At 44.6% G+C, this 27,710-nt stretch overlaps 1 protein-coding gene across 1 annotated transcript in view; it reads left to right on the top strand.

Annotated features, from left to right (window-relative positions):
- LOC144144935 (uncharacterized) overlaps positions 1-12,420 on the top strand; it is a 28,393-nt gene extending 15,973 nt beyond the window's left edge. Inside the window, exon 5 of the mRNA XM_077676440.1 lies at positions 12,282-12,420. Within this exon, the coding sequence (XP_077532566.1) occupies positions 12,282-12,406 (125 nt within the window). The 3' untranslated portion in view covers positions 12,407-12,420. The remainder of the gene's footprint in view (positions 1-12,281) is intronic.
- Positions 12,421-27,710: the final 15,290 nt, after the last annotated feature.

The raw sequence follows: 27,710 nt of genomic DNA, 5'->3' as shown, positions 1-27,710 counted from the left end.
AATACAACGCATTACACAATGAAACTGCCGGGGCTTTATAAAAATCTTAGAGGTTATATACAAAATTCTTTATAAAAACCAATGAGTGATCTGATCTTCCGTCTCTAGTAAAAAGTTGCATCCCAAACAAACCAACTTTCTAAATCGTTGCTGTGTGCTTAGGACCGACAAGTATATTGGTTCTCAGTCCTCTGGCGGTGTAGCTAATCATGCAGCAATCTACTGCCTTGCAATTTGTTTCTTTGAACGTAAACGTTGAAGCGGTTGCGGTACAGATAATATTCTCCAACAGGTTACTAACACTAGGTTCATTATACATTCCCCAAGTTTTTACCTATCGAGTTCTAAATGTGACTACTTAATTATTCATTTAGCCCTTTCCTGCCCGATATAAAGATTTGAGAAAAAATGGCCACAAGTAATTAAATTTTGTGTATTTACCCCTTCCCATTGATGCTTCGACAAGTTAAAATGAAAAGCCCAGAGTATTTCACACAGAAAACAAACCCACACATATGTGTGGGCTGGGCTTCTATTTGTATGATCTGCGGGTAGTAAGAATACCTTAAAAACGGCATCAGGCGCAGAAAAACTACATTTTTACGTATTATTTATAAGTTTTATATTGTTTTCAGGAGTATTTCTATTATAAATAGGATTTTGTGAAAATAAATAACAATAAAATTTTAATTAACGTAAATAATAATTATAAATAATACTATTATCATAAGTAATTACGCAACGAGTTGAAGGTTAAGGCGCAAGAAAACATTACCAATGAACCAGTACAAAACCGCGAATAAATGAGACACCAAGAAAGCAAGAACAAATTTTTTATCGCTAGCGCTTCAGTGCACGAGCCCGCCACAGTGTGCCGCCCAGCAAAATTTTCGTGACGACGAAAGCCCAGCCCACACATATGTGTGGGTGCATTTTTTAAGCGTGATGACGGAACGCACACGAAGGGAACGGGTGTGTTTTTTAGCCGATAGTGTTTCACCAAGTCCTGAAAATCGCGTCTTACGCTTTTTATTCAGAAAATACGAGAATAGCAAGAAGAAATACCAGCCTTCATCGTCAAGGCGGCTAGCGTGATTGCGACGGCTTGAGCGCCGTTTTAATTGTGCGATTTCTCACCCCCTCGTGGTGAAATGAGTGAACTACCGAAACCAATAAAGTTTCTGAAGCGTTCGCAGTGACTACCCAGGGCTGTGAAACCGAAACCGAAACAGGTGCCACTTTGTAAACGAATTTGTTGACCCACACGTTTGTGTGGGCTGGGCCGTAAAGGGATAGTACGACATCCATTCATCGTGGTGGGTGACTTTTGCAGCCACAGCAAACTTTGAAGCTCTTAACGCGAAGATGCCCGGGGCCGCCCATTGAGAGATTATTACCATCGTCTAGAACCTGCCTTTTCATTGAGAAGAAGCCTACATGCTACAGCACAACAAACAACACCCACTCATTAACCAATTGCTTAGTCCGTTGTCTTGCATTCCTTCGACTGTAACATGCGCTTCAACTTTGTGAGAGCGACAACTTCCTGTCACTCTGCAGTGCTCAGGGAAACTCCACAAGAGTTCCATGCAGGATAAAAGGTTCAAAGATAGTCGAGCAGACTGGGTAGTTTTCCCTTCAAAATCACAAATATTCCACACTGCCATAACACCCTTACAGGCCGACGAAGGTTGCAGCACCTTTACCACACATATTCGCGATGCTACTAAGAGAAAAAAATCCCTCAGATTTCTGTCACTCCACCACACCTGAGGAGGGCCTCGTGAAATGAAGAACATCGACACGCACGCAAAATGCGAAACAAGGCTTGGGGTAACCTTCGCAGTTTCCCAACTGCACCGAACATTTTCCCTTGTAACCATGCCGATGCAGTTTGAAGGCGTATTCCACGAAATGCGAACCAACAGGTGTAGGGCTTCTGAAGTGCCAATTATTTCTTACACAAAGGCAAGAACGAAAATTAAAAGGATGCAAAAAAAACTACTTACCCCTCATGAGCACCATGGTTGGCACACTAGAACACCAGGTAAACACACTAGCTAAACAATTTTAACTTCTGCCAAGCTCTTTACACTATGCAGAACCATTTACGAGGTATAAAAAGTCTGCCCAGCGCAAGTCTATTAGGGACATGAGGCCATCGTCAGAAGACTTTTACAACTGTTCAGTTTCTTTTTACGAGTTTAAGGTGGCCTTAGCACTCGTAAGTCATCAGCACTGGGTGCCGACAGTTCACATAAAATGTGAAGCAACCCTTCACGCAAACACCTTAGAAACGCTCCTGTTTTTAATTACTAAGGTATGAAGTCCGGCCATTTCCGTAGACTTGAGGAGAGGAAATTGTGGCGTCATTACTAAAACCAGGAAAAGTTGTCCCCTGTAGCAAAAGCTACCGGCCAAAAGCCCTATCGTGCTGTCTTAGTAAGCGGTTCACTAAAATGGAGAAAAGAAGACATGTTCTTTTAGAAAACTGTGGCATTCTGCATAACTGGCAGGCAGGTTTCCAGGCAGGAATACCTTTGACAAATAAGCTCGTGGGCCTTAAATTTTACGTCAAAGAAGCTTTTGTCCACAGGCAGCCCTATATGTCTATTTTCCTCGACGTGGAAAGGGCGCACGGTTCTTCAGGGACATAAACACCCTACCAGACCTCAGACATAGAAAGCAGTCTTTCTGAACGAGCTTTTCGCGTAAGTGTCGTAGCATCACTTTCCGTAACACACATTCAAAAAAACGGGGTACCACAGGTTGGAGTGCTCCGCTGCATTCTTTTCATTATTAAAATGAACTCACTTCAAGATGCACTGCCGCCACTATTTTATTCTCGGTCTATGTTGGTGATATTCAAATCAGATATAAATCTTGTTGTTATCACTCTACGAGTGGCAGTTACAATTTGGTGCTAAGAAACTTGCAAAGTCGGCCGAATAAAATGCTTTCAAAGTGAATCCTGGAAATAGCACGTGTGCTATGTTTTCCAGGCAGTGTGGCGTGCGGCCTGATACTGAACTGCGGCTTAGTATAGTAGTCATATTCGCAAAAAAGAATACGTTTTTGGGCATTCTGGTAAACTAACAGCTGAAATTTATTCCGCACATAACAAAGCTCAAAATAATATGCACAAGAACGATGAGCGTACCTAAAGCTCTATACAAGCAATCGTAGGGTGCAGATAAGTATATGCCTGCCCCGTCTTTCCAACAGCTTCGTGCGGTCGTGCATGAACAACGTAAGTGTTGTTTGTCGGTCTGCCTCGAAACGGCTTTAGAAATGCTGCACCCAGTGTTGCATATAGGGCGCTGCCTTGGGTCTGGTATTTTTTCGGCAATCCCTACCTAAAGGTAGTACACTGACGACAACCAGCGGTATTTAAATCACCAATGTACGTATAGAAATGAACAATTCAAATGTGAACCGTGGAGCACATGGCCGAAGATTTCGGTGACGTCACCTGGCAGCGGCCGTGGAAAATGCACGGACATGCGCAGTTCAGATGCCCGGAGCGAGGGTGGCTGCCCCAGTGCTATATTTCGCTCTTATGGTATGGCGCCCGAATCCACAAAGGAAAACCGAAGAAGTAAAGGCTGGGCGCGAGGTGTCGCCGCATTCGAGTCAGCCAAGGATCAGGGTAAGGTCCGACAAGAAAGAAGAGAAGGAGGAAGAAGCTCACGCTGGAGAAGCAGCATTTCCACGGCGGCACTTCCAGGGCCTGTCTTCGGGACGGCCAGGTGACCTGTGGCCGTCGTAAGGACGCCCGGGCACCACGTCGCGGGCAACGCTGGGCTGTGGCGGTATTTTCACCGCCACCCACCTCCGTTATCTTCGTGGTCCTGTTCAAGTTGTCCTCCCCAGCACCCCTTCAACAACGTGCCGCATCCCCGAGCCCGCTGCCCCTGAGACGCTTGCCCCTGCCCATCGCCTGTTGCCCTCGACGCTGTTTCCACAGCCGCGACCACCTGTTGTATGGTGTGAGGAACTTTCTTTATTTCTACTTCCGTTGGAACTAATTTACCCATTGTATTACTGAGCGTCCCGTCCTTGTGATCGTCCGTCATAAATGTAATCGTCCTCTCTTCTACCAAAACCCGTGTTGCGATCCCTCATTCCTGCGTCCCTGCAACTGGTCCTTGTGTCTTCCGAACCTTAACATCATCAAAACTGGCGTCCACGGCAGGACTCTCCTCTAACACCTTGGAGAGTGAGACCATGGCCGGAAGTAGGGATTGAAGAGTTTGAGGTAGCTACAATGGGAATCGAAGAGTTGGAGAAGCTTACTGCTGAGGGACTGCAGTTAGGGCTCCGGAGAGAGGCACTTCGAAAATGGGTCGAAGCCGAGCGCGATAAACTCAGACCGCAGCGAGAGATTGAAAGGACAGCCAAGCTCAAAGCAGAACAAGAGAAGCAGATTGCTGGCTTTGTTAAAGCGCAGCTAGAAGATATAAACGCAGCGGAGCTCAAAGCAGCACAAGAGAAGCAGATTGCTGACCTTGAAGAGCGGGTGGCACAACTCCAGCGCCGTTTGTGGGATGTCCACCGAAAGGGGGCATCTGCAACCGGTTGTAATGTAGGAGCAGACCCTAAGCAAAGTGAAAGTCTCCAAAGCATGTTTGAGCAATTTCACGTCCACCAAGAGAGATTCCTCACGGAGTTTTCAAGTGACGAAGGAGAAGACAAGTGTTATGTTGACGCTTCTGTTCATAAACCCTATATGTCCTATTCAAGGAAGGACGAAGTACCGTCTCACGTTCTGCTGCAGAGTGCAGCGGGTGATGGCTGAGCCACAAGCGAATCCGATTTCTCGCTTTCGGAACTACCCGGGAAAGGTGCGGCGAGCGAATGCGCCAATGGTGAATTCATCGCGGCTCATATGGAACCAGTACTTCCGCTAGACGCAAAGAAAGCGCGCAAGCGTAGGCGAAAGCACAGAGGAAAAGGTATGACCTTGACCAGTAGCAGTGCAAATTTCAAGCCTAGAAAGAGACGCCCTAGGAAGAAACTTCACATGCAAGTCCACCATAAAGCGAGCCTGGTTAAGCTGCGTGAGATTAGCTTCGCAGAGCCAGTGTCAAAGCTCCTGGGAGGACGGGCAACCTTTACTAGCGACCAAGTGAAAGCGTCCAGACGCAGAATCTGCTGTTTTGCTTTAAGAATACGATCTTCAAAGACAGACTGCAAGAAACAAAGACAGACCTTAGCTTCGCGCAAGCATTCTGGGAAATTAAAAAGATACGCTCCAAACCTGGAAGTTACGAGACTTCAGAAGTGTCTATGCAGGCAAAATTTTCATGGCCATGAATGCTGGAAGTATAAGCGCAGGAAGCTTAATATCTGACTTGCAGAAGCAACGTGGCACTATTATAGGCCTGAAACATTCCCTTGGACTGCGGACAATTTTTGTATGTTATACCTTGACGGTCACTTTGAAGTTGCTGATAGTGCGCAGAATTGTGTTGGGACGTCTCGGACATTTGGTGTGAAAGTGTGTAGGTGTGTCGTGCAGCACAAACTTCCAGAGTGCATTTAGTAGTGAACAAGACTTTATTTCCTTTTCGTTTTTGGACTTGGAAAGTGCGTGTGGTGTCACCTCAGCCACTTTCTCAAAGTGGGGGTATTGTGGTATGGCGCCCGAAACCACAAAGGAAAACCGAAGAAGAAAAGGCTGGGCGCGAGGTGTCGCCGCATTCGAGTCAGCCAAGGATCAGGGTAAGGTCCGACAAGAAAGAAGAGAAGGAGGAAGAAGCTCACGCTGGAGAAGCAGCATTTCCACGGCGGCACTTCCAGGGCCTGTCTTCGGGACGGCCAGGTGACCTGTGGCCGTCGTAAGGACGCCCGGGCACCACGTCGCCGGCAACGCTGGGCTGTGGCGGTATTTTCACCGCCACCCACCTCCGTTATCTTCGTGGTCCTGCTCAAGTTGTCCTCCCCAGCACCCCTTCAACAACGTGCCGCATCCCCGAGCCCGCTGCCCCTGAGACGCTTGCCCCTGCCCATCGCCTGTTGCCCTCGACGCTGTTTCCACAGCCGCGACCACCTGTTGTATGGTGTGAGGAACTTTCTTTATTTCTACTTCCGTTGGAACTAATTTACCCATTGTATTACTGAGCGTCCCGTCCTTGTGATCGTCCGTCATAAATGTAATCGTCCTCTCTTCTACCAAAACCCGTGTTGCGATCCCTCATTCCTGCGTCCCTGCAACTGGTCCTTGTGCCTTCCGAACCTTAACATCATCACAGCCCTCTCCTCGCTCACATGCATGCCTTTGCGTCATGCCTCAAGAACGCTGCAAGCACTGGAAGTACTACCAGTACTACCGCCGCTGTAGTTGAAGGTGTTGGTAGTGTTGAGAGCAATGCGGCGCGTGATTGCCTTCAGTTGAGGCCAGTGCTTGCGTGGGAAACGAGTGCACGCTCTCGTAAGGCGTACTGTTGAGTTCATTATGCTTTCTTGAAGAAAACCAGGGCAGAAAAATGAGGAAAAACATAAATGCATGCCGCCTAACTTTTGATGGCACTGCAATGTTTTACGTTCGTGGTGCAGTGACTCGGGAATTGAACAATGAGCTGGTGAGCTCGCCGCCAAGAATGCGCCTTTGTTTAACGGAGACATGGCGGAGTCATTTCGCGGGTTCGGTGCTCGTAGCGAACAATAGATTTACCACCAGAATTCGTCTCCAATAATATGCATTACCTGCAAGCATTGTGTGGGCTGGGAAAATTTCTGGCAGCTGAATTCTAACATCTACAAAAATGAGGAAGATAGGCAGGTCCAGCCATTCTAAGGCCAGTTGCCATTGCACAACCATTATGGCGGCCCGATATTTACTTCTTTTTGGCAGACACCTCAGTGCTTGTAGAAATCTGCGGAGCGGGAAGCACTGATCATAGTTTGGGCGTGAACCAGGGGTCCATCGTTATTTTTGCTCAAGTTACTGCACCCCACACAAAGTAATGATAACTGGTAGCGAAGCTTCCATAGAAGCCCATACGTTCAGAAAATGGCGGCTCTTTAGCTGCTCATGGGGATTAGCGCCATCTGTGTGAGGAGGGAACACTTCCGGCGGAACAAAAAATAAACAGGATGTGACGCAAGATCCGGTCAGAAAGTGATGTCATTTCAGTGGCATTAGCGGGAAATTTTGACTTCAAAACAGCCTTAGCAGGCCTCCGATCACTGAGGGCTCATTTCATTTCCATCTGACGCAAGTTGGCGAGCCCTTGGCGTAACTCAACGCCAGCTTATACTCGTGACTAGAGAAACGTACTTTAGCATACTGTCGTATGATTCGCCTCGGTGTTTATAAAAACATCTTGCATCTTCTCTGAACCTTTATTCTGTATTCATGCCTTCCACTGCTGTATAAAAAGCAATCAGTTGTTTATTTTGATTGCAGTGGGTGGCAAACGTACCCCACTCTCCTCCCCCCCGCCCCCCCCCCCCGACCGGAATTTTTTTCTGCCTTGGGATAGAGAGCACAAAATGACACTTGACCACTCTCCCCGGCCCCCCTTTCATATAAAACATGTGCTCACTCCTTACCCCGATACCAATTTCTACCAACGCCACTGCTGGGTTTAACTGCGTCGCACATGTATACGCAGGTTGCGTGCGTGCCTTAAGTATAGATCAAGCTTATATAATGCTTGCTCAGTTTGTGCACTTCTGTTCTAAGAGAAGAAATAACGCATAGTCATGCTATAATCAAGACATTTGAATTTTATACCACGATAAACATAAAACAAATTTACCACACTGCACAATATCAGCACGTATACAATAAGTACAAAATGTTTGTTGGAACTACATGCATTATGATTTTCCTTACGCGCCAAAAATTGACTTTACCCGTAACACATAGCATTATGAGCAATGAAAGCGTCAACAGCAGAACTACTTCGAAATAAGAGAAAAAAGAACTAGGTACTGTATCTTGACGCAGAAAACCGGGCCGCAGGAATGCCGATCGAAGTGCAGCGAGCACAACGCAGCTGCCCCGGCGTCTTATCAAGTAGACATGGGTTTCTACAAAAGTTCACTCAGCATTCAGGCCTGCACTTTCCTGGTTACATTATTACGCAAGTGTCGCAACAGATAAGTAAAAAAAGGAAAAATGGATCAATGCAAACGAAAGCGACGGCAGTATGTAAAAGCACATAGCAGGAAAGATCTGGCAGCAGCGCAGCACGGAGCAGCACAACACAGTACTGCGATGGAAATAATGCTTGCGCATACAAGTGCGGGAAGCAACGAGCACTACAAGCGCTGTAATGCAATAGAGAAGACACTGAGATAGACAATTAAAGCGACTCGTTTAAATTCGAGTGGTACTAAGCTGACAAGTCCTAGAGGAGTTGACACCACTTGCTCCGAGCCAGCCTGAGGTGAAATCAAGAGATAACTGTGACATAACAAAGCTTAATTTAGGCGCATTTTTTTTTCGAAGCACCACCACGTCTCCTTACACAACCCCCGTGCACGTATTAACAGTTCTATAGTTTCGCGTTACCTGTGGAAATAAGAGGAAAATGGTGCAGTAAAACGCCAGGCGTACGGGAGTTGGTGTTGCAACCTTGTACAGCCCATCGTTTCCGTAGTTACCGAGGAAAGTGCTCCGCTCCAACCGTTGGCAGCATCGTCCCGTAGTTCACCGTGCCCGCCGGGCACGGTACTAAATGTGTTCACCGACGATACAACGCACCTCGCAACTCCACGCACAACAAAAATTAAGTGCACAACAAATTAACAAGGAAAAACGAATGCAAATGCGCACCACCAAAACACGCGAGGGGCGTTTCCTAGCAGACGAACTTTAGGAGCGCCTTATCGAACAATACGAGGACTGCATCATAAATCAATGACATGTGCCATTCTTCAGAGGGCGCTACAAAAATGTGTTTTCAGAATGAACAGCACTTTCATAAATTATTTACACACTGTGCCTAAATAAATGTGATTCAGAAATAAATATCATCTGTAAAATATAAATGTTGTTTTATTGTTGAACAAAACTTGGTTTTTTGTTACTAGTGTTTGTTCCCTCCTCACCTAGTCGCGCTTCAATCGCCACACCCATAAGCCCCCATGCTGATGTCACTGGCAATAGGTTCTGAACCACTTTTCGCCCGAAGCTTCGCTACCATTTATATTTACCTTGCCCCATACGCAAAGCTATGTTGTCAATGGGACGCCGGCACACAGGGGGAGTAGACGCTCATGTGAACCCAGCACACAGTGGCCGCAGATACTATGTCACGCCGCATCATGAAGACAAGGCAAGCATGCGAGCGAGCATAGGGCAACCTATCGCAGTGGCGCACGCAGCCTCGCTCTCGACTTCGAAACTGCGCATGTCCGTGCGTTTTCCACGGCCGTTGCCAGGAGACGGCACTGGTTTCTTTTGTTGTGCGCTCCGCGGTTCGTATTTGATTTGTCCATAATTGTACATGGCGATTTTGTATTGTGCGAAGGTGACATTCATCAAATTTATCTGTTCAAAGCTATATTTCAGTGCATTTGCTATGAATGCCTAATTTTAGGGGTCCGTCACTTCCTCCTTCTTTGTTCTTTCCGAGTGAGAGCAGGGGAGGAGAGAATTGGGTTCACCCTAATTGAAACCTCCAAATCTACCTTTAGGGAGTTCATTCCGCTTTGGCATCTGCTCCCTGCCATATGCGATATGTCTTTCAAGGACGTTGACAAAGGACACCCACCCAAGAAACTCGTTCTACAAAACTGTCTGCACTTACAAGTACCCATACACGGTAAACGGATACCTCAAAATCTGCACAGCTGCGTTATCCGCGTCACATTGTTAAGATGTTGCCAAACAAGAACAGTAAAGAGAAACACAAGTACATTTAAGAATTAGGCAAATGTTATTTTTATTTAAAGTAGTTCACATAACACAAACAATGCCGCAACAATCCATTATAATTATTTACTTCTTAAGCGGTCTATTGGCGTTACAATCACGCAAAAATAAAAACGCGGAGTTGAACTTGGTCGTTAAGTATATCCTATGAGGCTACGCTTCGAAGCAGACCCTATTTTTATGCTGGGTACCCGGACACAGCAAAATTCCTTGCAGTGATCTCACTGACCCCACCGCACTGAGGCCGCACTCCACGGTGACATCGATGTTCTTCAGCGGCCTTATGTAGATTGAAACCACTCATTCGAAAGACACCTGGAAAATGGTGGCAGCAGCAGTGGGATACAAATGCACACAACAAACTCTACACTATAAATCCCCACATTCGCAGCGACTTCACAGAAACAGGCAAGAGAACGACCGATAGGCGATACGTAAGGTACACATTCACAACTAAATAGAACACCACCGCCACGTTGGGACGGAGCCGGAAATCGCCTTTGAGTCATGCATGTATATATTAGTTGAATGCCGGTACTTAAGCGGTGCAAGAAACAAGCACTTAAGGTAACTGTGAACACACATGGCACCGCTTAACCATTAGTTGTTTCTGAGTGATTACTCGTTAATTGGTAGTAAGCGTCTTTTAGCTTAGCTTGGAGACATTCGATTTTTAAAGGGCATTTTATACCGTACATAAGCTCAGAACCCCAAGAGAGGAGAATAGCTTGGAGGGAACTTTCATCCTTTATTCTGCCCCAAAATCACTCTGCTAAATTTAACGCTCGTGTTTCACAATAAGGGCCCTATACATCCAAACACTAACCAGATTTAGACTCATCTAATTCAAAACACTTTTAAATGCAGAGCATTTGTATAACTCACGATGTCACCCGTGCGTCGGCGTCCGCAGCAGCCAGCCTCACCCTACACTATAAAAAGAAATAACAGTTACCGGCGCCTGGTTTCGATCCCACGACCCAGCGGGCGGAACACAAGGTACATGGTGCTGTACACACTGCGCCACAAAGCCGACACAGAATGAAAGGCTATGAACGCGCCTTATATCCTTGACTCATTCAAACTACGTCAAGAAGCTGCTGATACAACGCATTCACTACCTGTGGGCGGAACGCGAGGTACATGGTGCTCTTCCCACTGCGCCAAAAACCGACACAGAATCAAAGGCTACGAACGAGCCTTATATCCTTGACTCATTCAAACTACGTCGTCAGCGGCCTGCGTTGGCGACTCAGCGGCGTGCTAGCGTAGGGATAGCTGCGTGGTGTACACGTGATAGCACCAACCCCCCGAACACTAAACGTTAACGCAATACACCCACCCCCTATGCGACGCATTTACTCGAGTCCCCCTCGCGGGAAGATGGGCCCATTTTTTAAACTTAATAATTGCGCCAGAAATGACAACCATTGTGATGGCGCTCTTTGGACTCTCTGCCATTGAGAAAGAAAACAAACATGCATACGTTCGTAGGAAACTTACAAATGGCTACAATTCAGCCAACGGAGTTCTCAGTTCACTTGTCCTGGACCCATTTTTCAATAGCGTCACGTGGTTCACGTGTACGACCCGCGTTTTGTGACCCACGTAGAACCAATCGTGGCACTAGTGGACAAAACGAGAACGTTATATCTAAACTTTAGTACTGGCAATCATCCAACGGAATAGTTGGGAAAAATATCATTCAAAATGCTGGGCACTTCTTTTTAAGGGAGAGCCTGAGATGTCACAATAAACGCTGAACATGAGCGTGGTGGTCGTTGTCGGCGTCAACACTAATAGTTGTGAAATCGCAACAAACATAAAATAAAAAGAGAACATTTATAGTGGCCCTTTTTATTTTTTTGTGTGGGTCTTGTATCTGATTTTCCCTAGCATGAAGCAGATGCGCTGCCACTGGGTTAACTCACCACGTTCTAAAATAGCAAACAATGATTAGTACAGAGAGTGCTACGCAAGAGGTGAACCAAGAGGTCCCAGAGTTCATACGGATGAGAGATTCGATTTTAGAGGAGCTCTCCTGTAAATTTCAGCGAGTCGACCTGTCGGCGTAGTTGACCTCGAAAACAAGAAGCGATAGAGACAAAGGAGAGGAAAACCCAATGACGCAGAAAAGAAGTATAATAACGGCTAGGCTATGGCCTTTAAAGGACGTGGCGATTTTAATTTGGGAGTAAAATGTTGTACGAGGTTCGAATTGACTCGCAGTGGGCTACTTTCTTCCGTGTGACGAGAGTACGCCGTTAAAATGTACCTGCAGTTCGACTTGTTTTCTTTTAAATTCATTCGCTTACTTCCACTGTGGACTCCATAGAAATCAGGTAAAAAAATAACCCCAGTAATGATGCCAACGGGTTTCGGTTTTTCGCAGGGAAAGGGTGTGGTTTGTGGCAACCGAAGAGTGCCATCGGTGAAGATGTCACGTGCTGCGAATTCATCTATGACTTGGTGTGTGGTACTGGCCCGAAGTATCAAGTGTACGAAAAGTGCGAATAAAATGCCCAGGTGCTTTGGTTTGGATTTCATCAATTTATCTTCAGTATTAATTGTTGAACCCGCCAGCAATCATTTCTATTCGCCTTGGATGGCGTTTTGTTTGGCACGTAACTGTTTCAGAAAAGTTAGTTGCTTGACTTGAAGGTGATATTTGCGGACAAACCATTCTCATTTAAGCACATCGCGGGTTACATTTTCATGGTCCGCTCAGAGGCTCACGTGACAGGACAACCTGAAAATAGTTCCCGGCGTATCTGCTACTCTCGCTGCAAATATCGTCGAAAGGCGACATCAATCTGTCGGCCCTGCCACCTAATGCCCTCTTCTCCTTCCTGGGCACCTCTAACACTATTCCGCTCCCGTCTCGCTCATCTCGCGATAAACGAACCCTGAAATATAATATTTATTTATTCAAACCCTTCGTTACCGTTTGAAATTCGAACGCCGCCAGAGGTAACTTTACGTGAGAAAGCTGTTTTTGTATTTTTGGGCCAAATGATTGCTTTCAAAGCTTATTTTTTTCTGCTATTGCAAATATCAAGCGCACATTCATTTTTAGCGAAACTAACCCTGCCGAGTACCAGTGACGTTCTAATTTTGGGGCTCCTGTTCCCAGTATTATTTTGCAAAATAATGTGAACAACTTTAGAAACAGTTTGCCTCAAACAATTTTCGCTTAATTACGCTACCTATTGGCCGGATGGCCGAATTGAGGAACACAGAGACAGACAGACAGGCCACTTTTTTGGGGTTTGTAGCCTAAGAAACACCATCACCTTTCAAACATTTCTTGCAGTCAAAAGAAATGCTTGGTTTTAGCTTATCTGAATGTGGACGCTTCATCAGCTGTTTGATATGTGTAGAATTTCGGGATGGGAGCTAGTTACTTTAGGGTCTCTAACGGGGTACTAGTAGTATTCGTGGAGCTTCTCAGGGAGTGGCGTAGTAAGCTTAGGTAAGGTATAGTTGCCGACATGTTTTTCAGTGATTTGTTGTTTTGTATTGCTCTCAGCTAACGCGAGAAGCAACTATATGTCTCTCAATTCTTTCACGGGTCATTTCTTTCCGTCCTGAGCAGACAAAAAATTGGACGAGTGCGAGTTTCTAAAAGCCCACCATAAAGAATGCGGCGCCTCTTTTCGGTGTTCGGTTTTGGTTGTTGGTGTTCTGTTCTCAGACAAAAGGTACTAGTAACGAAGGACCGAATCGCGTCCTCTCCCTTTTTGTTTTACTGTCCGGTCTGTTACGCTGTTAGTATCTGTTACTATCTAACAGTAACAGTAACAGTGTCTGTAACAGTAACAGATAGTAACAGTAACAGATAGATAGTAACAGATAGTAACAATTTAAATAGTAATAGTTACGCAACTTGAAATATAGCACATTAAAATAATTGGGTGAAAAACAACGCAAGCAAAGTGTGAAACCGAAGAAATGATTGAATGGTGGTTATAAAAACATCACATTTACGAACCTACATAGTTCACTTGTAGTAAAACGTTTGTGGAACAATAAAAGAAAAGCACCTAGGAAACACAGAAGTGGTGTTGAGTTGTGGTTGTGAGTGCCATACAAATTTAAGCTACTTTAAACAAACCAACATCTAGGGAAATGGTTATGATCTATAGAAAAGGTGGGTATAAAGAAATGACTGTACGGCGGTAACAAGAGCACTAGAAATTTACGTTATCAAATGATTCACACTTAAAGAAATGGCAGGACAACAATAAAACAACAAAAGACTTTAGAAACAACTTATTGAATTCTGGTTAGGAACACAAAAAGTTACACTATTGCAATATTTCGCACAAAGTGATATGATTGGGGAACAAACGAAAAAACGGGGAACACGGAAATGATTGATATTAGTTACAAGACAGATTTACATGACTACGTGATTCACAACAAGTGATACGCTCAAAGAACAATAACACAAAATAAAAACGCATGGAAGCACGGAAATCATTAAATGGTGGTTCAAATGTGCATGCCTCCATCATCAGTTACGGTAGGGATTCTTGAAAAGTTAGCGTCCTTCGTTGTGGTGCCAGAAACTGCCCAAATAGTTGCAGATCAGATTGGTTGGAAAGTGAGTAAAAATTTCATGGTCCAAAGGCTAAAAGAAATTTATTACCTTTTCCAGCAATAAAAACTAAGAAGCCGCAGGATGTCGACAAAGCTGATATTTGCACAGGTTGTGACTGACAATAAAAATCTGGGCCCCATACATTGTCTGGTGAAAGAAATTGGTATCTGTAACAACACGAAGATATTTAGTTACACACAATGCAGGATGCCACTCGCAGGTGGAAAAAACCGTGCTTCTCGTTTTCCCAAACCAGGAGAACTCCTGCGTCAAGTTGGCCGCCTTCCGTAGCTTGAGCACGCGCCTTGTGCAGACTGTTGCAGTAGCACCTCCTTTTCAAGCCAGTTCTTCAATCTAGGCATTGGTACAGGAAAATCCGTGTTGTAATACAGCTATTTAAGACCGGTTATAATACAAAATGGCCGCCTACCATTATCACTGAAAAAAACAGTGTATGACAGCTGCATCTTACCGGTACTCACCTCCAGGCAGAAACTTCCAAGCTCACGAAAAGGATCCCACTTATATTAAGGACGACTTAGCAGACTATGGAACGCTAGAAGATGAGTGTAACATTCAGGGACAGGAAGAGAGCGGAGTGGATATAATTTAATGTCAGCATTGGCACTACTAAGGCAACCTTAACACTAACTATGACAGCTAATGTGAGGTACCACTATATATAGGAACTATATCTCGTGAATGGGAACACGGGTAGCCCAATGAGGACATTTTAGCCCAGCTACAGGACCCATCTGAACTTGCAAAATATTTGCCTGTGTCTATCCTAACCACTTGGTGGATTGGAGTGATAATATATACACGGATGAAGCCATGTCCCCAAAATGTGGCAAAAGGAAACATGCACAAACCCGGACAGCGTCACTGCCATGGACGTATACTTCCTGCAGCAGAATGGCGAGGTGGGCTAGTTGGTATATATGCATAACTAAACCTTTAAAAAGCACATCACTGAAAAACTCGTCATGTTGTCCTGTTCGCTTGTCCTGCCTGGCCTACATTTTTAGTTGAAGTATACGTTGTACAGCAGGAAGCATCATATTAGTGCAAGAAATTGTTACAGCACAATCACATTCACGCCATAGTCCAAGTTGCACCAGTCAGCAGCCTGCAACATGTAAGTTGTTAGCAAACGACAGGCCAGACACCAGAATCATACTGCCTTAAACCTGCGAAATCTCAAATGCTGTGTTACTCTGATCACCAAGGTGTGTTACACACTAAATTCACTAAGCTGAAAATTCCATAAGTGACAGAAATTTAACAGCCATTTTTGAATATTTTTACTAGGTTCTGAATGGTTAATTTACGTTTGCGATGCTGCAGTAAGAGTACGAAGCACAACCAGCGCTACTCATACTACTGTACCAGTTACAACATGCGTGTAGTTCTGACGTTACAAATAAATTCGGGTTGCATACACGTTGTTCATTACAACATTTCACGACCAAACTGAGCCTTCGAAAAGATTGAACACTCAATCGAAATGCGAAAAAAGCATCCAGATGGCATTTTAATTTAATGCTGTACTCTCGGAGTTCCCTCGATTTATTATTTTATTTTAATGCTACACGCACAGCAATCATTCAATTTATTCTGCACGTTTTTTAACCGAAAACTATTACGATGAAAAAAACGGCATCTCCAGAAACGAAACAAAAACCAATATCACGCTAAAATTACACGATGTGCGTGTAACGTAAACAAGCTTATATTCGCACACGCACTTAATTCGCACTCTCCAGCTTCGCTTATTTCATTTCATATCCAAACATTCGCCTAGCAAAACAGGACAGAACACAAACACTTCACCAAACACAGGACTAGAAATTGCGCGAGAATTGATTCTGTTTACAAACGCAGCAGCCAGGTACAAAGGTCTACCGACAAATCTCCGCAACGCACAAAGCGAGTCCTTCAAATCTTTAGGGCTAACCGCTTACGGGTACCGAAGTTCGAGAGCAACTCTGCTACTTTAAATACATATGGCAAGAAAACAAGGTTCACCAGTACTAACTTACCTCCACTACTTGGAAGTATTTCTTGGTCCGGTAGATAAATCCATGGTAGACAAATCACCGAAATAACGAAAGTTGAAGGCGCGCACACCCATGCCGTCACCGGCCTGTAGCAGGCGTATTGATACGGAGTGCAGTCATTAAACTGTCGGACGATCGGACCTGCCGCGCTACAACTTCCTGTCTCGTGTTCGTCCGAGGGAAAAACTAGTTCCTGAAAGACACCCAGCTTGATAAAACGCGTTGCGAAATAGATGCCCAAGTTATTGGTAAATACAGATATTCATTGCCAATTATATACCAGAAAAGCTGAGCGTGGGTATTTTTTAAAGACAACAATATTTGTACCGATAATCTAAATTACGGAATTTAAGGCAATTTCAGGGTCTACGGTGGCAATACAGCTACCGTGGTGTTGTGGGCGCCGTAATTTTACGGTTTGTTCTGAGGCCGCAACCACTTGCAGCGTATTTTCCCCACTTTCGCGCGTCGACATCGCCCCGCGTGGACGGCGTCGGCGAAATGCACGGCGACGTGAGCTGACGCGGGAGGAGGAGGAGAAGGAGGAGGAGAAAACTTTACTGAACAGGTAGATCGAGCTTCGAAGTGGGCGGGGTCCTCAGTCCAAAACTCCGTTGGTGCGGCCTGCCGTCTTCGCCCTTTCAGCGAGCCAAAGCTGCTTACCTAGGTCCGAGCTGACAAGTTCACTCTCCCACTGCTCCTATGTAGCTAGGCCGATGTCTATGCTGCTCGCCAGATATCAGCGTCGACGCAGCGCTAGAAAGCATGCGAAATCAGGGGACATTGTCCGGATTCCATGTCTATCTCCTGGTTTGGGGTCATTACGTTCGCAGAAAACAATCATTTTTTTAGCGTGCGGTAATTTGGTGCCTTGAGGCAAATTACAAGCTATTTCTGTTCGAAAGTGCGCATTCCTCCGTGGCTAGCTTGGCTTTCATCGGGGAGATGGGGGGTTTGGGAAAGCTTTTTGCGAGTTAAATACGGGAGCTCTGGCTACATCGCTTGTAGTGTTAGCATGATGAGCTTGTCTGCAAGATCGGTGCGTAACGAACAAAGTTTATCAACGCCAGAAAGCTAGGGGTGCATGCAATTTCATTCGCGGCTACCGTAGCTTGCATAGGGGGAACGATGAAGCGCGATAGCTTTTCTTGGCTTAAAAAAGGGAGCTTTGGTTACATCACTTGCAGTATTAGCCTCGCCTCCAAGATCAGTGCGGAAGAAAGAAGCGTTAGCACTGCCGAAATTCGTCAAATAGGACCGAAACGAATCACCCCACAATATTCGCTGGCAGCCTCTGTTAGGTTACGAAATTCTTGGGTGCACGCATTATTTTCCGGCGTGGTCGAGTGGATTGGAGATTAGGTGCTTGTGTTGTGTTTTGAAAGACTATGGTTCGAATCTTGGCAAAACCTGACGGATTTTTTTGTTTTTTTTCAATGAGGGTGTCATCGAATTTTTTTATCAAGACAAAAAAAGGCAGAGTACCTTGCTGTTTAACCTACAACTGACGTTTGACGGTAACCTCAGTATCAAGGCAGCCCCGAAATTTGCTTTGCTCACACTTAGAATTCATGAAGCTGCAGTCGGTACGTAACATCAAGGTTAAATCAAGTAGCAAGTAAAGTTGTGCTAATTGCATCTTCTTTCATCATCTTACCTTATTTTGTTCAGATTTGGCAACAATGACCCCCGTCCGCGCCCTCCCCCACCAAAAAAAAAACATTACAAGGCTCGTTGGCAACGTCGCTTGTAAACGAATTTTGCACTAAGTCCCTGCCTCTTTCCGTGAGGTTCGGTATTGGGCTACTGTTTTGAAGGTCAAAGGTTCAAAGCAATAGCGGTGGATTACAATACTTGCAGAAAACCCCTCGGTACAAAACCCTTACAAAACACATACGAAACCCCTCGGTAACTTCAATACAGTACGCCTGCGGAGAGTTTGAAAATAAAGTATAGCAGCTATAGCTAAAATAAATGTAACGGCGATAAACATGTTCGAAGTAAAAAACGGACATACCAGCAACGTCTGAACAACGTCAGCAAAATATGTCTAAATTCCGTCCCCAAATGAAGCAGCAGCAACATCGAGAGTACGTCTTTAGCAAAGTTGAAAGAACGTCCGACATTAAGGTACCAGCAACGTTATCTCAACATCCAAAAATTTTTATTAAAATATCGCACTTTGTACGGATGTCTAATAGAGATACTGCTGGGACATAGACGTTCGGATCTTTTTGGGACGTCGCAGAGATGTTAGTGTTTTGCTGGGTAAGGTATAGTTGCCAACATGTTTTTCAGTGATTTGTTGTTTTGTATTGCTTTCAGCTAACGCGAGGGGCGACTATATGTCTCCCAATTCTTTCACGGGTCATTTCTTTCCGTCCTGAGCAGACAAAAAATAGGACGAGTGCGAGTTTCTAAAAGCCCACCATAAAGAATGCGGCGCCTTTTTTCGGTGTTCGGTTTTGGTTGTTGGTGTTCTGTTGTCATACAAAAGATGCTAGTAACGAACGGGACAGCGAAGGACCGAATCGCGTCCTCTCCCTTTTTGTTTTACTGCCCCGTCTGTTACGCGAAGGATTTCGTAAAAAAAAAAACAGCTGCCTTTGACCACACTTTCTGATTTAAACAGGTTCAATGAGTCAGAGTCAGTATTTTGGCGAGTATGGTACCTGTTTCTGTACCTATACATGGCGAGTATGGTACCTCTGTAAATGAAATGTTGTTTTTAGCTGCGTTGACTGATGCATGTCAGTCACTATATTCTTTTTTATATTTTGATGCCCGCTTGTATTTATCTAATACTTCTTCCTTGTCCTCCCTATATGTATTTGCCTCCCTCATGTAATGCCTTGGGGCCTAAGGAACTAATAAATGAAATGAAATGAAATGTTCCGCATATGAATTCTCTTGAGCACAAATCTTAAGCCAAATGATGCGTGGCATAAGCCATGTTTGGAGGGAAACGTGGATGTCTGTGGCTCAAGAAAAGTGAAGAGAATGTACAAAAGCTTAACAACAACAAAATACCTCCCATTCCAAGCTATGCTCCCACGCCTCCTAATGCTCCAGCTGGTTTACAGCCATGGACTAATAAGAAATGAGAACACCAAAATATTAACGACAACATGCAAAATCAAAGAAAATGGATAGTGTAGATAAAATTGTGGGTTGATTTTCCGCAACCTCCTCAAGGCTTTCACTCTTTACCTGAAACTTGCAGCGTTTAGTGATGTTTTAATAACTTTATTATTAGTTCATGCAACATTCTTCGTAGTAGAGCTGCTACCTTTGTTAAAGCTTTTTGACTCGCCCTACAGTGTCCCACCCAACAGCAGTATAATGTATTTACTCTTAGTATACAATCTCGGCCCACTGGTGATAACCATGTTCGATTCAATAAAAATGCTTAAAGACCACTTAGCAAATTTTCCAACATTGTATCCTTTCTCGATTTCTTTCTCTGAACGTAGTGGGTGTAACAAAATCTCAGCTTCGGGACGGCGGGAAAAACTTATTCGGGTACGTTATCTGTAACAGTGCTCCACGGATCTGCAATGCTGCGGCAGTGAATTTACTCTTTCGGTCAAGCTGCACGTATGCTGTACTGCCTACAGCGCTTAAATTTTAGTCGGTGGTCCAAAGGTTTCAAGAAAAGCAAGAACTCTTGCCTGATGTTTTGTACCAGCCACCTGGAGCCTAAATAAATGTTTTACGCTTGCCCTGTCTTGGTATGTGCATAATCACACCTTTAATGTTTTCATTTATTAATACAGGTATTTTACAGAAATCTGGGTTTGTTTTGTTTGCTTTTGTATTTCTTACAGGAACGCGGCAATTATTCTCAAAAGTATGAATATTTTTATTTCCGGGTGTTCTGGTACGACTGGGTAATGCTGGTACCGGATACACGGCTTCCTAAAAAAAATTCTTCGCCTTGGTGCTGTCACTAAAAAAAAACATACAAGTAACATACAGAAGGTATCTTTATTTGTCTCAAGCAGTCGCTATAAAACCAACTTATTAAGGGTAGGCCTTTGTAAAAAACAAATTCTTTATTTGAACATGATACACTCTTTCAGACGGCTTTGATGATTCTGACTGAATTGTTGAATACACAGGTGCGGACAGTACTGTTGACGCAATTACCTCGCACTAAAAAATTACAAAATATATATATCTAACGCTAATTGAAAAAAATAATAAAGCTACAAGCCGAACATACTGCACTGATGACGTCTGCAACACTTTTTTGAAGAAACACGGCGGCGTTTTAATAAAGGAATCCTCTTAAGTTGTGGGGTTGTGCACCTGAAAATTGTTGCTTGATCACAAATATCATAATTACCTCCGAGAGAATGATAATGACAACAAAGCCTCCCCGGTGTTAACCTACTTTACTGTGTCTTTGTTGGAAGTCAGGTCTTCCCGGTAAAGAATTCTTAGTGTTGTCGAGTTACATACGCCGCTATCAGCTATGTTCGGAACCTAACTACCATAGCAAACCTATACCCTGTGTAAATCGTAGCTTCTGTTGCCAATGCGGGCGCTCGGTTCGCACCGTCGCGCGGCGAATCCCAGTCTCTTTCCAAATGTACAGCTCGCCTTAGCGCCTCTGCGTAGATCTTAGCAAACATTTAGAACTGCGCGAGGTGAAGGCGCCAAAGACGCGATGAAACACTCTCACACGATGGCCGCTCCGCCCTGACTTATGGTCAACCTAACCTCATTAGCCTATTTGAGACGGTATTCGAGTTCTGTCCCACAGGGAGGCGCAATGAGCCCGTGGCGCGGGTGACGGATCGGAGAGACAATTTCCACTGCAGCTAAAGCATGTGACACTTTCTCTGCCGCCCGGAAGCACTTCTGTTGCGCCGACGAAAGACCACCAGCCCCTCCGATGCTGGCTCATGCTTCAGGTTGTTTCCTTTATCCTTACGCTCACGTACAGGCCGTTCTATAACAGTTAACCAACACGCCGTGTGAAACGCGCGTGCGAGGGAAAGGACTGGGTCTCTCTCGCTGCTGCAAGCCAATATGGCCAACGGGGCGAATAACGCGCACATCGGTGCGCCGCGCCCCTTATTTTGCACGGACCGCTGAGCCTTCTGGTTAGCGCAGCGAAGACGCGCTCACTTGGACATTGCGCGCTATCTCCATTTCTCCTAAAGGGATCTACGTACATATAAAATATAACCAATGTAAGTGAGAGGCTGGCGTGGAATAGACGCCTTCTTTCCGTACCCTGAGCACATTCCTTTCCACTTCTACTTAACCCGCCCAATAGAGCGGTTTTGAGTTCGCACGGCGGCTTTTCAGTCTCGTGAGCGCAATTAACAACATCTAACCCTATATGTGGTTCCTCGCAGTGTGCATAAGTGCGTGCCTTGTAGAGTGCATAGGATGTGCATTTTGTGCGGTAGAGACCACAGCCCTAAATACACGAAAGCACGACGGCACCACGTCACAAGGAAATTGTCGGAAATAGCTACTCAACGAGCACATCCTGTCATTATGCCATTATCTATAAATACATCGGACACTCCATATTTCCTGCCATTAGTAAAATTGACAAAACCTGAAAATGTTTGCGTATCGCGGATTAAGCGATTTTTAAAAATACGGCGTATTTTATGAATACATTGCCATGCCAAACTCTTGTCGGCCATTACTAAAACATTTACCAAGTGATCAAGTGGAGCATTTCTAATTTCGTTTAAAGAAACTGTGCGATCAAGAAAAGAGAACACACCTCTTGGGGTTAGGCGTTATGAAAACAGGACCTGTTGGGCCGCTTTAGTTACTTTGCTGAATGGGGCACGGCTTTGGCGTGTTGCAACATCTGTTATGGCGCGGATCATTGATAGCATAATCGAACAGAATATTACAATTGGGGTAACACGGTTCAATAAATAAGCGTGCATACGCTTAGTCGCACTCACAGGGATAAATTTCATGAACCTAAAGAATGAGATGTTATGCACACACCTTTTACTTGTTCGAAATTACGTACGCTGATCCACTGGTGGAATGGAATTCGTTATGAAAAAGCGGACGTCAAAGGTTAATTACTGTTCGCCCCACGCATGTCTAAGACCTTCACTTGTACCGTGACTTCAAGTGACACCAGTTGGTTTTAAATGTTTTTGGTACCAGTACCATTTGTGGGCGGAGTTATCACAAATTCTCACTTGCGACGGACGCTTGAATGGAACTCTATGGTGGCCTTTTACATGAAGGAACTTGATTTAGTGGAAGAAACACCTTGAGTGCTTCCGAACGAGCTTTGTATTTGTCGTATGATGCATAAAGAGTGTAATTGTAGGGCATATGGGAAACGAAGCGCTTTGTGTTTTACATGAATTTTCACTTTACACCTCGAAAAATTGTAGTGTGTTCCAACTCGCGCTCCCGAATTATGCACGAATGAAGGTGTGTGTTCGATGTACATTAATTAAGGCCATCTACTGCCACATGTGCTCCAAATTACATTTCCCGAAGACATCAACGTCCTGGACACAGGGGAGATGAATTTTTCATTGTACTTTCAGTAAGGGCGTTCCATGGTCGTAAAGGTGATGACATACAGGCGTAAGGCTCGAAGTAGGTTTTTATAATGAAAGCAATCAATTCTATACAGCTGGAACTTTCTCTAGCTCAATGCGGATGAGAAATGGTTCTCCCGACCGGCGTGAAGCTTCGACCTTGTGATGCTCAAACCGAGCATCTCCTTGCCCTTTTTTCCTTGCTTCTCCAGTGGAAAACATGAATGTCAAACTTTGTTTCGTGGACGTCTTCAGAATACTCAAATTTGACATTATAGTTTTGAAAATACTGTTTTTCTTGCGTAACAACAAGGTAAAATGTCTGGGGTTAGCCTCTGGGCGCCTAAGGATTTGAAATGAGTGAGTGCTGACTGGCTGCGCAGTAAGCATCAAGCATCAGTTAAAGCAAGTACATTTCCATCCTATAGGCTGCCTCTCAGAAATATTACGTTTCGTGGTCCTGGCGGCTTGTACTGGCGCCTTCTACTGTTGGTCCCACTGCGAGACGTTTGAAGAAATATATACATTTTAGTAAGCAAGGTCGGCAGAGACAATGTGTTATACATTGTAGCAAATAAAAATAAACTGGAAACGCAATCAATCTCTAGTAAGTGGTACTTTTATATTACCATCTAAACTGCGTTAATAATATGACATCCCTGTACCTGTACATGTTCACTTTCGCTCACGGTGCCGGATTATGCTGATACCACACTTTTTTAACACAACAGCATGCACCGATTTCATCAGGTTTAAGGCACAAACATTGATCAGCGTCGATTACACCCAATTTTGTGTAACCCTGATAATATTAGCAGCGCGGATAGAGCACGCCTCATGTGTACTTTGAAACTTTACGGGAAATAGCACGCATCTATTTGGTCCGACTTCCTTCGGATGACTATTTTTCCCTGTAACCATGGTGGCTGTTCACAAAGGAAGACAGTGTAAAAGTACATCTCTCAAGAAATGAACCCCGGAGATATCAAAAACCTGTAATGAGGCTGCGGAAAAACTTACACATACATACACTGTATGTGTATGTATGTATGTGTGTGTACGTCACTGCGCTCTACTTCCGACATGTTTCCCATTAAGTGCAACCGCTTGAATTATTTTACAACAAATTTTAGCCTTGCAATAAAAAAACACCTTCGTTCCACAAAGAATTCTTCCAGCAACATACGACCGAAACGTCAACCTGCGGACCACGTATGGTTCTAATACACAAAACTTACACAATACATACACTGTAGAAGATTCTTTCTGTGTGTTGATAGACTGAAGTTTTTTTCTGTTTGGGTGACAATTTACCGCCGTAATTTTCGAGCACGTATAATCAGACGCACTTATGCCTAATTTGAAATATTTGAGTGTATACTGCAATCCTTTCTTGACGCTTAGACAGAGTTACACAAAACTATCTACTTATTTCAAGAAAAGGTACGTGTATTGAAGCTTTATCCACGTGGAAAGTCTGTAAAGAAACCTATCCTGCTTTGATAATATCTAAATAGAAGTATTTAATTACAACCGAAGAGTACTGTTTCTACATCGTACTGAAAGATGATACGTTAATGTTGAGTGCTTCTGTTTTGAGTTTATATTTTGTATTGCGCTTGCAGCAGATAGGTTATTTTGTCGTATCTTATCAAAAAATTGCCCGTAGTAACGGGAGTACAGGTGATAATGGCTCTTTTATAACGGTTTGAATGACCGTTCTGCGCTACTTGATGCGACATTTAGCCTGTTGGTAGAAAAACACAATTTTATCGAGCACAAATCTCATGGCAAACGTCTTTTGCGAAAAAAATTGCAAAACATTCGCGGCACAGCAATATTCGGACAGGAATTTGACCTTCCGCAATGCCTTTTCGGATATCTTGCGAGCCCGCTGCGCGTTTTTTACATAAAACTGCAAGTTTGCTGCCAGAGGAGCTCTTTTCTCTCCCTCCCCGCTCCAGGCCAATACAACTGAGAAACATGCCACCGAGAACCGTGACGCAAACACCTTTCCCAAATTTTTGGTGCATTGGGATACAAAATTGGGAATGCTTTTGTTGGCCGCATCGTTTTTTTAACTTTGTCACTCTCTTGGCAGCCAGGTAGAAGAGCTTTGCCTTAAGTGTTCTTATTTCAAAAATAATTCAATGTATGTCAGACAAAAGTAGCTCTGTGACTCCGAAAAGTAGTGTAAACAGTCTTCAACATTGATAATGCGCGATAATATTACTTTCTTTATTCTTGTATAACACTGCTTGTGCTGCCAAAAAACCAACAACTGGTGTTGTTTAAAGACATTTCTGAACAGTGCTCTAAAGTACCGCTTTTATGCACTTCATTAAAAAATATGAACAAAAAATACCAGTCTCGTTTTTATTAACGTTTCAGAGCCGTTACTTTACGAGAAACAATAGCACTGAAAAATGTCGCCCTAATCTTCTTGGTTATAGCTGTCAGCAAAATTAGTTTGTGGCTGCATGTGAAGCCTTTGACTTGAACTAAACTTTCGCATTTTCTGTTCCGACTGGTTTCATCCATGACAGTTTTGCTTTTTTCTCCACCGTTAAAAAACTCTCTTTCTTCTTGTAGACAAAGAACCATACATGGTCCGCAGTTTTACGTTTCAGGCAAATGTTGCTTGAACAATTCTTTGTGGAACGATGGGTTTTTTTGCAAGGTAAAATTTGTTGAAAAATAATTAAAGTGGTTCCACTTAATAAGAAACATGTCAGAAGTACAGCGCAGTGAGTCGTCATAACGGCCTATAGCGCCGCTTTCAGCTCCATGCTTCTACCAAATGCAATTCCAACTTTCCGTCTTCGCAGTGCTGCCGTGCCCCCTGCCTGAAAACGCGCAAGCGGGAGTTCTATTATTTTTGTGCTTGCTTTTCCTACCGCACGTTCCAGCGTTGCACCGCCACGTTATTTCATATATTTTGTAAAAAACACACCCAACGAGCATCCCTCACGAAATGAACGCAGGCGCTGCAGTTTAAGTACGCATATTTTGCCTCAAATATACCTTCAGATCTCTTTGCGGAAAACAACGAGCAGATGTACAAGCACCAGCGGCTCACTAGTTGCGAACGCTTATGACTATTAAACCGCTTCGCTTTCGAAGCCCCTTTGTTACACCGCGACGACAGCCGCTACGACGGAACGCCGTTTGGCTCTACTTGGGTTCAGCGAGCGACATAGGCCGACAAGTTAAGCACCTAAAGTTCTCTGCACCTGAAATAACGGAAGAATGAGGATTGGATGTTAATGGCGGGGGAACAGAAGCAGTGCTCATCCTGACTATGCGGATTACGCGTGCAAAAACCTACACTCTTAGGCAAAAAGGACTAAAAGTTCGTCCTTTCAGGGACTAACGGCCTCTGACACAATCATTAGTCCCTTTGGGGAGTAACTGCGAGGGGACGAACGGTTTGTCCCCCACCCGGATGGTCCGTTCAGATATTTCCCAAGGACGAACTGCGTAGAGTGCAGAAAGAAAAAAAATCGGGCACCGCAGGGATCGAACCCCTTACGCCCGGAAATATACGCAAGGAACCCGACGGGCTACCCGCTGGACCACGCCGCCAGGTGGTAGGTGCGGTAGATAATATTCAAGTGTACAGCTTGTAGTTCTGTGCATAACGCAACAGATCCATTGCAACTGGTGCCCGAATTTCTATCTGTGCAAGCGAACGTGACCGCGTTTTGCGCCTTGCGTTTAGCGCTTTGCTAGGTTTAGGGACTATTGCTCAGTTCGATTCGAAGTTGCGCCTCACAACCATAGTTTTTCTCGTAAATAACAATCATTTGATTGATTGATTGTATGGTTTGACGCGCCGACGCAACGCAGGCGATGAGGCGCGCCGTAGTGGAGGGCTCCGGATTAATTTTGACCAACTGGGGATCTTTAACGTGCGCCGAAATCTCGTACACACGGGCGTTTTTGCTTTTCGCCCCCATCACAAAAGCGGCCGCCGCGGCCGGGAATCGAACCCGCGACCTTGTGCTCAGCAGCGCAAAGCCTTAGCCACTGAGCCACCGCGGCGGGTTAAATAACAATCAACTCGTCGTCGCCTAGTTGAGATAGGTAGCTTGGCGATCGGACGACTCATTTGTTTCCGCACAAATTAGCGCAAGCTAAGTGCTTTCTTAGTGTTCGATAGATATGTTAAGTACTCTATGTAACGTATGTGAAAGTGCCGTCTGTGTGAGTGTCAGAATAAGGAAACATGCCATATTTTCCTGCATCGGCGAACGCGAATTCGGTGTTGCTTAGCCTTAATTCTTCAAATTCGCGTCGCTAGACGATTGCGACTGGGAAATGCAAGCGGGTTTTACAGCAGTTGCTGCATTGTCATAGCAATTGGTGCCCAAGGCAATTATGTACCGAGTGTAAAAGATAACTTCGAGGCGCTTACATGTAGCGAGCATTTTTGTTTTGCCGTTGTCATCAGCAACATGCGTTTTTTCTCGTCTGTTAAACATATACATATTCATTAAGCTCAGGAATCTACTTTTGCTATTGTCACTAATTTTCGCGTTACTGTTAAGGCGCTTGAAAGCTTTCATTGGCCGTTTTTACCCCGCACGAATCGTATGCAACACAGCGTATCA

Source organism: Haemaphysalis longicornis, unplaced genomic scaffold (genome assembly GCF_048455015.1).
Source record: "Haemaphysalis longicornis isolate Haplotype H1 unplaced genomic scaffold, Haemaphysalis longicornis Haplotype H1 scaffold_7, whole genome shotgun sequence".
In the NCBI taxonomy this organism is placed as follows: Eukaryota; Metazoa; Arthropoda; class Arachnida; order Ixodida; family Ixodidae; genus Haemaphysalis; species Haemaphysalis longicornis.
Note: the sequence above shows the minus strand (reverse complement) of the source record. Positions and strands in the feature narration are given on the sequence as shown.